The sequence below is a fragment of the Galeopterus variegatus genome, unplaced genomic scaffold, assembly GCF_000696425.1.
Source record: "Galeopterus variegatus unplaced genomic scaffold, G_variegatus-3.0.2 Scaffold11, whole genome shotgun sequence".
NCBI lineage: Eukaryota > Metazoa > Chordata > Mammalia > Dermoptera > Cynocephalidae > Galeopterus > Galeopterus variegatus.
In genome coordinates, this window is record NW_007726122.1 from 491,812 (window position 1) to 505,297 (window position 13,486).

Below are 13,486 nucleotides of genomic sequence, written 5' to 3' on the forward strand. Positions count from 1 at the left end.
GTATTATGGTTTATTTATTTGAAGTTAACGCCCTTAGTTTTGCTAGAGTGCATCTTCTACAATGAACTGAAAGCATTAAAGTAATTATTTTCTGGTTATAATAGTAAAATATGTTCACCAGGGGAGATCTAGAATACAGTGAGTATGTAACGGCTAACAATTATGTGTTTACCATGCACCAAGTATTGTTTCATTCCTAGTAACTGGAGAAGACACTGTCCTTGTAGTTGAAGAAACAGGCACAGAATTTAACTTGGGGGCTGGCCGGTTAGCTCACTTGGTTAGAGTGCAGTATTGGTTCAGATCTCCGTACTGACCAGCAGCCAAAAAAAGTTTTTTTTTAAATTGGTCAACATTCTCAGCCACTTGTGTATGTGTTTTTCAAATTGGAATTATAGGATTATATCTTGTAGACATATAGGTTGAGTATCCCTTATCCAAAATGGACGGGACCAGAAGTGTTTCAGGGTTTTTCACATTTTGGAGTATATTGGTTGAGCATCCCTAATCTGAAATCTGAAATGCTGAGATGGGCATTTCCTTTCAGCGTCAAATTGATGCTCCAGAAATTCTGAATATTTGGATTAGGGATGCCACCTGTACTACTTTGTAATATAATTTGTCCACTTCAAACAGCATATGTTACATTTCTTTCATGATTGCTATTAAAAATTCAGTAGCGTAAATATTTCATTTTCATGTTATAGGATATTTTGGATATATTCAGCTTTTTGTTGTTATGTAAATAACAACAAATGAGGATTCTGAATCCAAATATGACCAAATCTTATTTTGCTAAAGTCATTTCCTAGAAGTCAAATGAAAAACTACCTGCCCCGGTTTTGGATAAATGGGAGAGGTTTGTGATAGAGTTGGGAAGAAAATTCTTCCATGCTTTTGTATATTATGGAAAACCTTGATAGGTACAAATGAAGACTGGCACATAATCCAGGTCATTGGTTCTGGGGTCATAGACCTCTTTGAGAATATGAGAGATACGGACCCCTTGAAGCCTCTACATAGAAAGTCCCTTTTGGATGAAAGAGATTATAGAACTGGGCTGGCCCGTGGCTCACTCAGGAGAGTGCGGCGCTGGTAGCGCTGAGGTCACAGGTTTGGATCCTATATAGGGATGGCCGGTGCGCTCACTGGCTGAGCGTGGTGCAGACCACACCATGCCAAGGGTTGAGATCCCCTTACCAGTCAAAAAAAAAAAAAAAGGAATAAGAGATTTGTGTGTTAAGTAGCGTCTCTAACATGCTCCTGTGTCAAAATGTAACATTTTCTGGCTACTTTCAAGTTAGACTTTATCAGTACTGTGTTTTTGCTTTACAATTTGATCTATTAATTGCAAATATATATGAAGAATCTGGTTTGTACAGGGCTCAAAAGAATACAAAGATATTCACACAAATTGTCCGGTTAGGATCCTACCATTAGGAAGAGAGAAGACCTCCCATGTTCACACTCAACAAGGCAGAACAAGGTAAGAGCCACAGGAAGAAACAAAATGCTGTGAGGACTCAAAGTAGGGATAGATCAGACAGGCTGATCCTGCAAAGCTTATGAACAACGTATTACTGAGTTGGGGGAAGATCTGTGTGATCAGAGGAGGCTGGAGAAAGTCATACAATTTTATGATGCCAGTGAAAATTAAACTCTTGATACAATAAAAGTTATTTATTTAAACAATTTCTACATAGCAGGTCTTTCACAAACAGAGATAGATATACAAAAGATGAATCAACACATCCAAAGCCATGTGGTTTGGGGGCTAATTCCTTGTTATGTAAACTTTTATTACTTAACATGTATCTGGGCACTTCCTGTGAGCCAGGCACTATGGAAGATACAAAACAGCATAATTGTGGTCCCTGTCATTAGTAGCTTATATCTTATGAAGATCCAAGAAGATGTCAAGTAAAGGCAAGTGTGTGCCACTGCCACCCTCTGCCCTGCTCTTTGGTCAAGGCACCTCCGCACTTCACCTCTTGCAGCTGTAATCTTAGGCTGCTCATCATTCTACTGAATTCCGAAGAACATAGCCTTTTCCTAAAGAAACTCCTTTCTTCAGCGCTTCAGGCCAGTTGTGAGTCTCAAAGTAAGCAGACAGGATATCAAACACTGTTAGAGGGTAAACAGAAAACATAGTGACCACACAGGAAAAAGAGAACTGGTAATTAGTCAATGAGGAAAAGGATGTTCTGGAATATTTCATTCAGCAAACCTATTCTGCACCACAGGTGGTACTAGGTTCTGGCAGGGAGAGAGGCAAAGACACAGGCCCTGCTTGCTCGCAAAGAGCTCAGCCTACATTGAGAGACACAAGCCTGTGAGTGGACAATGCTGCAACTCAGAAGTATACAGTAAAATGGGGACAAAAAGAAGGGTTAGGGTTAGGGTTAGGGTTAGCCTGGGAGGGAGAAGAAAGCCAGCCCAAATGCCCCTGAACTGAACCCTGAAGGACAAACAGGAATTCACTGGTCAATGAAGGGTTGAAGCCAGGGCATTCTAGGCCAAGGGGACAATTTCAACTATAACATAGTTGGGGACCAGGAGGAAAATGCAGAATGCCTCTCAGTGTCCAGAATACATCTCACAAAGTGCATGCAATAAAGCCTAATCACATTAGTCAGTGGAGACTGATTCAAGGGCCATTTTTACTTAGACACAACACAAAGAAGCAGCACCAGAACTAATGCATGTTGGGTGTGGGCCATGTGAGCAGTACCTTGATTGATGGCCAATATCTCTGAATGATAATTTTTCCCATTCTGGTGTCTGACCATGTATTCCTGGATTGGCAAGCGGGCTGTCTTGACAGAGTATTCTTGGGCTTTTTGAAATGTCACCTTCTGAAAAATCACAAATAATTTTCTTATAAAAATTATACAAAAATATATTCTCATTGTAATATGCATAACAAATTGTGAGAATCCCCATTTACCACTACTCCAATTTCTATCTGTAATCATAATTAAAGGATAAACATTTAAAAATAAGTAGCCTATGGCAGAATGTAAGAAACTGCAGATAATGAAGAATGAACTTTTCCCAAGTAAGAAATGGCTTGTGTGGTAACATCTCACTTTTTGTGGGGTCATTTATCCCACAAGCCTTCACTCACTGCCACTTACAATTAAGAAATAAGCAAAAGAGGCAAATCTGCAGCCACAATGGGCGTTAAAAATCCCAAGCAGCGTAATCAAACTTAGAACACTCCTGGTTCTAACTCAGAAAGACCTAATTCCAGATATCTGGAGTTTTCAGCTCACAGCCAATTAACAGCAGCAAATTAGAGAAAAGGGAGACAGAATTCAAGACAGGTATGCAGGTGGCAATAAGACCATATTAAGGTGGGAGAAGAGACAGCCCAATTAAAAGGAAGGACTCTGAAAATGGCAAAAAAGTCACAAGAACTCAAAAAGTCCAACAATCTGAGGCTATTTAGGATCAGAGTACTGAAACTGATGTCCATTCATAAGATGTTCCTGAGCCATGAACTGAGGTTTAAATTACATTCACTATCTTGGAAGAAGCATAGGAAAGATTTTCTATAAGGATTAAAGAGAAAGGTTTAGATTACTAGGATATTAACAAACTCAGGTTTGGAAGGGGTCTCAAGAATGTTAACTATTTCACTTCAACCACCCATCCAGTGTTTGTCTCTCCTCTATGACCTCTCTCCCAAGTGGCGAGCTGGCCTCTAAATGGACACTTTTTTTTTTTTCCCCCTTTTTTTTTACTGACCAGCAACGGGATCGCCACCCTCGGTGTTGCGGCCCGCACCGCACTCAGCCAGTGAGCGGGAACTGGTCTCCACATGGGATCCGAACCCTCGGCGGGAGCGCCTCCGCGCTCCCAAGCAGCGCACTCTCCAGTGCGCCACTGGGCCGGCCCTAAATGGACACTTTTTTTTTTTTCCCCCTTTTTTTTTACTGACCAGCAACGGGATCGCCACCCTCGGGGTTGCGGCCCGCACCGCACTCAGCCCGTGAGCGGGAACTGGTCTCCACATGGGATCCGAACCCGCGGCGGGAGCGCCTCCGCGCTCCCAAGCAGCGCACTCTCCAGTGCGCCACTGGGCCGGCCCTAAATGGACACTTTTGAGAGGGAGTTCATATATCCTGCATGCTATGGGTCAAATGTGTCCCCCAAAAGTTCATGTATTGGAAACCTAATCTCCATTATAACAGTGTAAAGAGGATGGGAAATCCAATTAGGGTATTTGAAAGGCAGGGCCTTTAAGAGGTGATTAGACTGTGAGGACTACGCACTTGTGAATGGATTGCTCCATTCAAGGAGTAATGGGTGTGGTTCTGATGACTTTAAAAGGACAGCAAGTGGGGCCGGCCCGGTGGCGCACTGCTACAGTGCGCCGCTTGGGAAGTGCGGCAGCGCTCCTGCCGAGGGTTCAGATCCCACATACAGACAAGTTCCCGCTCACTGGCTGAGCGAGGTGCGGGGGCAGCACCGAGTTTGCGATCCTGTTGCTGGTCCCGGTCCGGTACGGGCGCGACACTGAGGGTTGCGATCCGTTGCCGGTCACGAAAAAAGACAAAAAAAGGACAGCAAGTGAAGAAGTTAGCTCTCTCTTGCTCAGCCCATTCTCACCATGTGGCAACCTGAGTTGCTGTGGACTGTCACCACTAAGAAGAAGTCCCTCATTAGATGTATTCCCTGGACCTTGGACTTCCCAGCCTCAAAACTGTAAGAAATAAATTCTATTTCTTTATAAATACTGGTTTGGGGCATTCTGTTATAAGCAACAGAAATGGGCTAATATACTAGGGCAACCCATTCCACCTGTGCCAGTAGCAGTTAATAAATTCTTCTTGAGGGCTGGCCCGTGGCTCACTTGGGAGAGTGTGGTGCTGATAACACCAAGGCCCCGGGTTCGGATCCCATATAGGAATGGCCAGTTTGCTCACTGGCTGAGCGTGGTGCTGACAACACCAAGTCAAGGGTTAAGATCCCCTTACCGTTCATTTAAAAGAAAAAAAAAAAAAAAAGCAATTCTTCTTGATATTAAGCAAAATGTTCTGTTTTCTCTGGAGACTTCCACTCATCCATCCTAGTTCTTTTCCCCCAGGGCCTTCTACAGGATGGCCATTCAGATACTTGAAGGCAGTGATCATGCCCCTATGAATCCTCTTGTCTCCAGTCTGTAGTCTGGGTTCTGTCAACTCTTCTCTGACTATGACTTAGTTTCAAGTTCCTTCATCACTCAGGTCAATCTCTTCTGAACTTGCTCTAGCTTGTCAATGTATTCTCATTTATGGTGTCAAAACCATAAGTGTGGTCTAACCAACTAGAATAGCATGAAGCAAGCCTAGCACCTTTGTTCTGACACTGGATTACCTGCCTCTCAGACCCACATGAAACACAATTCTCAGAAATTCCCAAAATGTTTTAAGTGATGCAACTGAGGTGGGTTAAGGGTACAACTACTCAAAGAACTTTGCTAAAGGATAACACTCCTTTGAATATATAAGCTATGTTTGCTTTAAAAAAAAGTCTTATTCTTTTATAATTACTTTGAACTAGAGTACAGAAGAATTCAAAGTTAGTAGAAGACTTGGATGCTACCCCAGAGGAGCTTACAGTCTAGTTTCTGCTCTCTGCACATTTAAAGACAAAATGACTCTCCTTGAAGAAACCTCATTCTTAGTGATTACTTTGAAGAATCCAAACTCTACAGTAACAACCAAAAAGTTCTATACATCTGACAAATCTTTGTGCCAGTTATTTTTCAGTTTAAATGTCAGTGGAGAGATAAGAGAAGACAATGTGTTAAAACTGCCCATCTAGGGCCGGCCCGTGGCTCACTCAGGAGAGTGTGGTGCTGATAACACCAAGGCCATGGGTTCGGATCCTATATAGGGATGGCCGGTTCGCTCACTGGCTGAGCATGGTGCTGACAACAACAAGTCAAGCGTTAAGATCCCCTTACCGGCCATCTTTAAAAAAAAAAACAAAAAAACCCCCTGCCCATCTATAGGTCATACACTGCTTACTGGCCTGGACTTTACTGCCTTGAAAAAAGGGGCTGTCACCCCGCTGCAGGAGAATGGTGACAACTCATAAAGTAAGTGGTGATCCTGTATTCTGCTTTAAGGCTAATTTCCTCCCTCCCAACTTTTTATTTTGAAATATTTCAAACTTAAGAAAAGTTGAAAGAATAATACAATCAACACTCATTTCCGTCATCTAGACCCACCAGTTGTTAACATTTTATCAAATTTGCTTTTCTCTCTTTGTATATTAATACATATTTTGCAGAACCATTTGAAAGTAGGCTACAGACATCATAATACTTCGTCACTAAATACCTAAGCACGTATCTAAGAACAATGGCATTCTCCTACCTTGCCACACTAACATTTTTACTAAGAAACTTATCAATAATTCCATAATTTCACCTAATACACAGTCTACACTAAAATCTCCCAAGGGCCGGCCTGTGGCTCACTTGGGAGACTGTGGTGCTGATAACAACAAAGCCACAGGTTCAGATCCCTATACAGGGATGGCTGGTTACCTCACTTGGGAGAGTGTGGTGCTGACAACACCAAGTCAAGGGTGAAGATCCCCTTACCGGTCATCTTTAAAAGAAAAATAAAAATAAAAAAATAAAATCTCCCAAACTGTCCTCAAAATATCTTTCATAAAGCTTTCCTTCCAATACAAAATCCAATCAAAGTTCACATACTGCATTTGGCAGTAATGTGTTTTTAATCTCTTAATCTGAAACAGCCCACTGCCTATTTTCACTACATTGATTTTCCATTACATCGACTTTTTTGAAAGTCCAGTCTAGTCTTGCAGAATATCCCACATTCTGGATCTATTTCCTCATGATTAAATTCAGTTTAAACATTTTCTTTTCTTTTTTTTTTTTTTTTTTTTCCTTTTTGCCTTTTTTCGTGACTGGCAACGGATCACAACCCTCAGTGTCGCGCCCGTACCGGACTGGGACCGGCAACGGGATCGCAACCCTCGGCGTTGCACCCGCACCTTGCTCAGCCAGTGAGAGGCTGGTCTGTATGTGGGATCCGAACCCTCGGCGGGAGCGCCACCGCACTCCCAAGCAGCGCACTGTAGCAGTGCGCCACCGGGCCGGCCCAGTTTAAACATTTTCTAACAAGAATACTTCACAGGTGAGATTCTATCATATCAGGAGGCACAGACTGTGCCTCTATTGGTGACACTAAATTTGATCAAGTTTGGATAAGATGGTGATCACCAGATTGCTTCACTGTAATGATAATTTTTTTCCTTTGTAATCTGTAGAGTGATACTTCGAGATCATGTAAATAGCCAGTTCCTCCACAACTTTTCATTCAATCAATTGCCTGAATCAATGATTACACTGGGAGTGACAATATGATGATTTTCTAATTCTATTATGCATTCATTCCTCATTCATTAGTTGCCATTCTTCTGAAAAGGACCCCTGCTCAGTTTTTAGATTATCACTATGAAGTCATGGGACACTAATGTTTTTAAAACAAATGCAATTAAGTTATCATCTGTATTAAATATGTGTATGTATCTTATACAGAAAAATATATAAAATACACCCACATTTATGTAAAATATACCCACAAACACATATTTGTGTGATCATGGAATATGTCAAAAAGGATACGCAAGAAAACTTAATAATGGTTACCTCAGGGGAGAAAGACTAGGGGACAAAGATGGGAAGAAGACTTATTTTTCAATGTATTATTTTTTGTAATTTAAATTATTATGTCGTTATTTAACTTATTATCTATGTACTATATGCTAATTAGTAAATATAAACAAATAAAATTATCTCAACAAATATATGAATAATAGAAACATTTCAAAACTCCAGTGACACCCCAATTATTCCAATAAAACTTCAGCAAAAGAAATCTGGACAATCCTACTGAGTTTGATGTTTTGCAATAAGACGTCAGCAGGGAAGTTGGCTTGATTAGCAAACTACACTCTCCCAAAGAACAAACAGCTGGTAAGAATGTCAAAGAACAAGTCAATGCTTGGTCAAGATCAGAGTTATCCTTGCAGAAGTGAAGAGAGGAGGGAAGAGAAAAGCTCAACAATGGCTACTTATGTAATTACCAAACACTACCCATCCCAATTCTTGACTCTTGATTACGTCAGGCTCAGGACTGCTGACACTGCTGCTAAGAGAAGGAACTTCACGGGCAGGAGGGCCAATGAGGAGAGAGCAGGCTTTTTCTTTGTATTTCCTGTGAGTTCTTACACCCTTTGGATGAAATTATGACAGGGCAAGTGCCTCTAAAAGTAAGCACTACTTTTCAAAATACGGATGTTGGGGCTGAAATGTATACTTACCTTCTGAATGCTTTCATCCACAAGTCCACCAAGGACATAAACGTCATTTAGACCAACATCTTCAAGAGCTAATGAAAAAAATGAAGGCCACTGAGATAAATATGTTTAATAATTTCTAAATCCAAAGAAAGCAAAAGGAAAGAATTATTAACAATAAAAGTAGAAATTTAATGAATAGAAAACAAAAAGACCAAAAGCTAATTTTCTAAAATGACCAATAAAGGTAAAAAGGGGAAGAAAGGAATTAAAGAAAAAATAAATTGGTTCATTGTTTGGGTTAGATTTCTGCATAACCATCTTTTCACTTGCTGGGAATTTGGGGTATGAAGAAAAAGAAAATAACAATTAGACACTACTTACTATATGCCACTTATTTTTTATGTTATATTTAAGTTAATCCCAGAATAAATCCATGAGGTAGATATTATTATCCTATTTTTTACTAATGAGGAAACTGAGGCCAAAAACATTAGGCAACTTGTCTGAGGATTCACAACCAGTAAAGGAGAGGGGCTGGGTTTGCTTCTGGCAGATTCCTTCCTTTGAGACTCTGAGCTCTTCTCACGAAGGGGTAGGTGCCATTCTATCCTCTAGAGGGAATTTCCCCAGCTTTTGTAACAAATTTGATCTGGAGAAACATGGAGGGAGGTGTACTAATTGGATAATAATGGGTGGTAGGGGTGAAGCTGAAAATCAGATCCCAGCATGTATGAGACTTTTGACTATATTAAGGGACATATTTTAAATCAGCATAGAAATAAAGATGATGGGCCAACTTATCAACTATTTGGAAAAAAATATATATTTGACACCATATGTTGAATGTGTGGTGCTAAATGTAAAACAAAACCACACAAAAAAAATTTTTTTAAATTAAAAATGAGTAAATAAAATGATCAATGAAAGAGAAAAACTGTTGACATATCTAATCAAGAAATAAAGGTAGTAGATCCAAATCAACAGTAGATGCAGAAAGGAAATAAAACTAAAACTACAGAGGAATATGAAATAATTAGAAGAAAATATCACAATCAACCTAATATCAACAAATTTGAAAATTATGTAAAATAGATGATTTTCTAGGAAAAGTATATATTCATATCTAACATTGACCTAAGAAGGGCCATTGGGGGCAGCTGTCGAGGGAAACTGGGAAGGAGTGTCAGGCAGCACACATGGTCTAGATGAGGACGGAAACCCTAAATCTGTGCGCCTACATGCACAGGGTAGGACATATGCAAAGCATCCAGTGAGGTATCTACCCGTAAGAGGGGTGCAATTCATGTTCATTCCTTTCTTTTTGGGGGTAGGGGGCGCGGATACTCCTTGAGTGACTTTAACAAATTTTACCAGAGGAAATAATGAAACAAAGGGCTAGAAACAATGTGCTACATGAATCCATGCAGTAAAAGTACATACCATGTTCTGAGTCAGGAGTAAGGTACACAATGGTTTCCAGAGGAAATAAACTAAAGCAGTCTTCTTCTGTTATGTCTAGCTAGAAAATGCAGGGAATCCAATGTAGTGAAAGCTAGGTTACAACATAGCCCACAATTCAACAACTAGTTACTGGTCATCTATTTTATATCAGGCATGGCTCTAGATGTATCAAGGAGGTGCATGTCTGACAGCTTCTGCTCAGACAATCCTCAGTTAGAAAGGAAAATACACAGGCACAGAAATTAAATCTACAAAATGCGACAGAAAATGATATGGGGTTCTGAGAGAGGTATAGGGATCATGCCCCAGAAGTACAGATGAGGGAGTAACACCCTCAGGGATGACTTTCTGGTGAAGGGAATGCTGGAGCTGGGTTTCTGAAAAGAGGTGAGAATGACACATACAAAAGGGAGAAGAATTCGAAGCAGAGGAAATCACCTAAGAAAGTCATAGGGACAGGAACTACGTGGAAAGCAAGGAAACTAGGTGGCCCTGTAAGTGGGTTTATTGGCTTGTGTACAGGAATCATAGAAAAAGTACAGAGAAGTAAAGCTAGAAATGGCTGCACTACAAGAGAGACTGTTAGGATAGTAACAGCAACACAACTAGCTATGCAGGCTGCACAGTGCACCTCCCTAGCGAAGGCCACAACTGCTCAGTCTCGGCTATACAATGCAAACACACAAGGGCATCTTCAGTGACATGCTTAGAAAGGAATCTGCTTATCTATCACTACCTTTATGAGATAATAGGGAAAGAATTGAAAAGTACCTCAGTGCTCCCTAAAACTCATCTTAACCACATTACTTCTAAAAGGATTCTTTCTCTTTTCCCAAAACTCATGTTGCCTAATTCTACACTGAGAACCAGAAAGGAGTCATGGCATTTCCCAAAAACATTCCTGGAGTATACAGTCTAGCATAAAATATAGCAAAATACAAAATACGGTCCTAGATAATGGTAATAGTTTGCCAATGCAGTAGAAGAATGAGAAAAAAATTTAAATGTAATGACTAATGAGAGGTTCTGAACTTTGTTACATTGCAATAGTGAAAACATAATTTACATATATATTACATCAAAATATGAAAAAGTGAAAAAAATCTATTACCTCACAATCACTTTTCATATGACAATTCAAATAACAGCAAAAAAAGACTTACCAGATAACTAGAAAATCCATCATTCATCCTCAAACACTCTTCATACAGAGGACTGTCTGTTGTGAATCCAGTGAGGCAAATCCAAAATGGCCTGTCAGCTTTTTTGTTTGAACCATACAACCTTCGGATCTGTCCAGACAGTCTACTCAATTCCTTCAAAGAAATAAGGACAATTCAGGGTGGAAACATTGCAACTCTATAGGTTCATTTTCAACAAACGATTATGCAATAAGTTCATTGAATACTACTGCAGGAAATCTCACAAACTAGGATGGCCCCTTTACTCCAGGAGTGAGAAGGTACATGTGTGCGTGGGTTTGTTATAACTCTATGGCATCACACCTTACAGACAAAAGTTAAGGTAATGATATTAGCCCAGGATAGTGAGTTAGTGGAAAAACTGAGAATTCTCCCTCCTGCTGGCCTTGCTGTTGTACATTTAATATAATATACAAAATTATTTTAGCTTTTATCTAAAACCTTACCATGTGATATTTACTATTTACCTTATTAAAAAGGTTAGACTATACAGAAATTTTTATACTCCATCAGGTAAATTTGGCACCTTCTTCCTAACTCAGGAGATGCAATAGGGTTAAAAGTTTTAACCTTCCACCCTGACTCAGAGACATCACTCTTATATATAGTTTCACAATCTAGCCTGATTTGCTCGGCAGAGGGAAAAAGGTCTGGATTTGATTTAATTTGGCAGTAGAGATTTCTTGATTGACCTTTTCAGAGGGCTATAGTTAGAGGTTCACGTAAGAACCTCAGATCTGCAGTTTTCCAAATTTCTCTGAAAAACAAGAAAACACTAGCCATACAACAGGAGTATCTGAAAATAGATTTGTTTAAGGTTTATATGCTGTGGTATAAGGCCTATAATTGAGGCCCAATAGTATGTGCTGTCTTGACTTCTGGTGAAACTGGAAGGACTTCAAATAGCCTAACTGCAAGTTCTCCTCCCAACTCTGCTCCCACAGATATAGTTCCCCCAGCTAAAAAACCCTTTTTATTAAGGGGATGAGGCATAGTTCCTGCTTATCTGTGAGCAGTGGATTTCAGTTCCCTGCCAGACCATGGAATTATCCAAACCAGCCAGTCACATCTTCCTGTGAACCAGGGCACACCTCACCCTCTTTATACAGCCCGTGCTCATTCATTCTGTTCTCGAGTGCAACCACCATGTGACCTTGTGTGGTGTGCAGTATCTTCATCCCCTGGGCTGTGAGTATATGAGTCTAATAAACTGCTGTCAATCTCATCTGTCCAGTGTCAGGTGTTATGTATTCAGCCATCCCCAGAATCCTAGGGTGGGAATCCCTCCCTCACCAATGGGGTGAATGAAAAACGATTAAAATACATACATTCCAAGAAGACTTTCCACCAGGTAACCTCCCCACAACATCCTACCAGGGAAATACTCCTCTTCCCAGGAGAAGACCAAAGATTTAGTGTCTGGAGAACTGAATCTGAAAGATTCCATCCAGACTGGGGACAACAGAAACAGAGAGACAAAGGTGTTGGGCTCAAAACAGAAAACAAGGCAAAAATTTGCAAGCTAAACCAAAGGATGTATATTCTCTTCCAGATCCTTTTTAATAGTCATCTTGAAACTTAATAGCCCAATACAGAAAACCAAACACTTTTGCTAGTTTACTAAGGAATCACAGAAGCTGGAGCTGGTCAAATCCTTCATAAAAGCAGCACCCTTCTGGGCCTCCCACGTGTGAGCAGAAATTCCAGGCTTAGTGGATGTTCTACCTTCTTTGACATGTGGTGAGTCATACTCAAATCGATACACAGTCTTGGTCCTGAGTGTTTGGCTTCCAAAAGTTTCTCTCTGGTTAAAGCTCTCAGAAAACGTTTGCTATGCTGGATGCAGATGCCTAGAGCAGAAATATCACAAAGAAATAAAAGTGAAAAACCAGAGGAATAATATTCTGTAAGAAAGAAATCTCCCTAGCCAGGTGAGTATTTTGCATTTAAAGAGAAACTTGAGGGAGGTGAGTACTTTTTACATATAAAGAGAAACTTGAGGGAGGTGAGTTCTTTTTGCATGTAAAGAGAAACTTGAGGGCTGGCCAGTTAACTCAGTTGGTTAGAACGCAGCCTTATAACACTACAGTCACGGATTCAGATCCCCATACCAGCCAGCCATTAAAAACAAACAACAACAACGACAACAGAGAAGCTTGAGACTCATGCAAGGTATTCATTCATTAGATTTATGTATAGCAGAGTGGTGAGGAGTGGGGGTTCTGAAGTACACAGCTGGGTTTATTTATTTATTTTTTTTAAAATTTTTTTGTCTTTTGTCTTTTTCCGTGTCCGGCAATGGATCGCAACCCTCAGTGTTGCCCCCGCACCGGACCGGGGACCGGCAACGGGATTGCAACCCTTGGTGTTGCTCCCGCGCCTCGCTCAGCCAGTGAGCAGGAACCGGTCTGTATGTGGGATCCGACCCCTCGGGCGGGAGCGCCCCCGCGCTTCCCAAGCGGCGCACTATCCAGTGCGCCACCGGGCCGGCCTGT

At 40.7% G+C, this 13,486-nt stretch overlaps 1 protein-coding gene across 2 annotated transcripts in view; it reads right to left on the reverse strand.

The window, feature by feature from the left end:
• Positions 1-1,659: 1,659 nt before the first annotated feature.
• Positions 1,660-13,486, reverse strand: part of TRMT10B (tRNA methyltransferase 10 homolog B (S. cerevisiae)) — an 18,911-nt gene continuing 7,084 nt past the window's right edge. The window contains exons 4-9 of one of the 2 annotated variants that reach the window (XM_008586968.1): positions 12,717-12,841; positions 10,953-11,105; positions 9,769-9,847; positions 8,350-8,417; positions 2,732-2,855; positions 1,660-2,124 (exon numbers count right to left, since the gene is read on the reverse strand). In XM_008586968.1, the coding sequence (XP_008585190.1) occupies positions 2,018-2,124; positions 2,732-2,855; positions 8,350-8,417; positions 9,769-9,847; positions 10,953-11,105; positions 12,717-12,841 (656 nt within the window). In that variant the 3' untranslated portion in view covers positions 1,660-2,017. The remainder of the gene's footprint in view (positions 2,125-2,731; positions 2,856-8,349; positions 8,418-9,768; positions 9,848-10,952; positions 11,106-12,716; positions 12,842-13,486) is intronic. The other variant, XM_008587029.1, reaches the window with a different exon arrangement.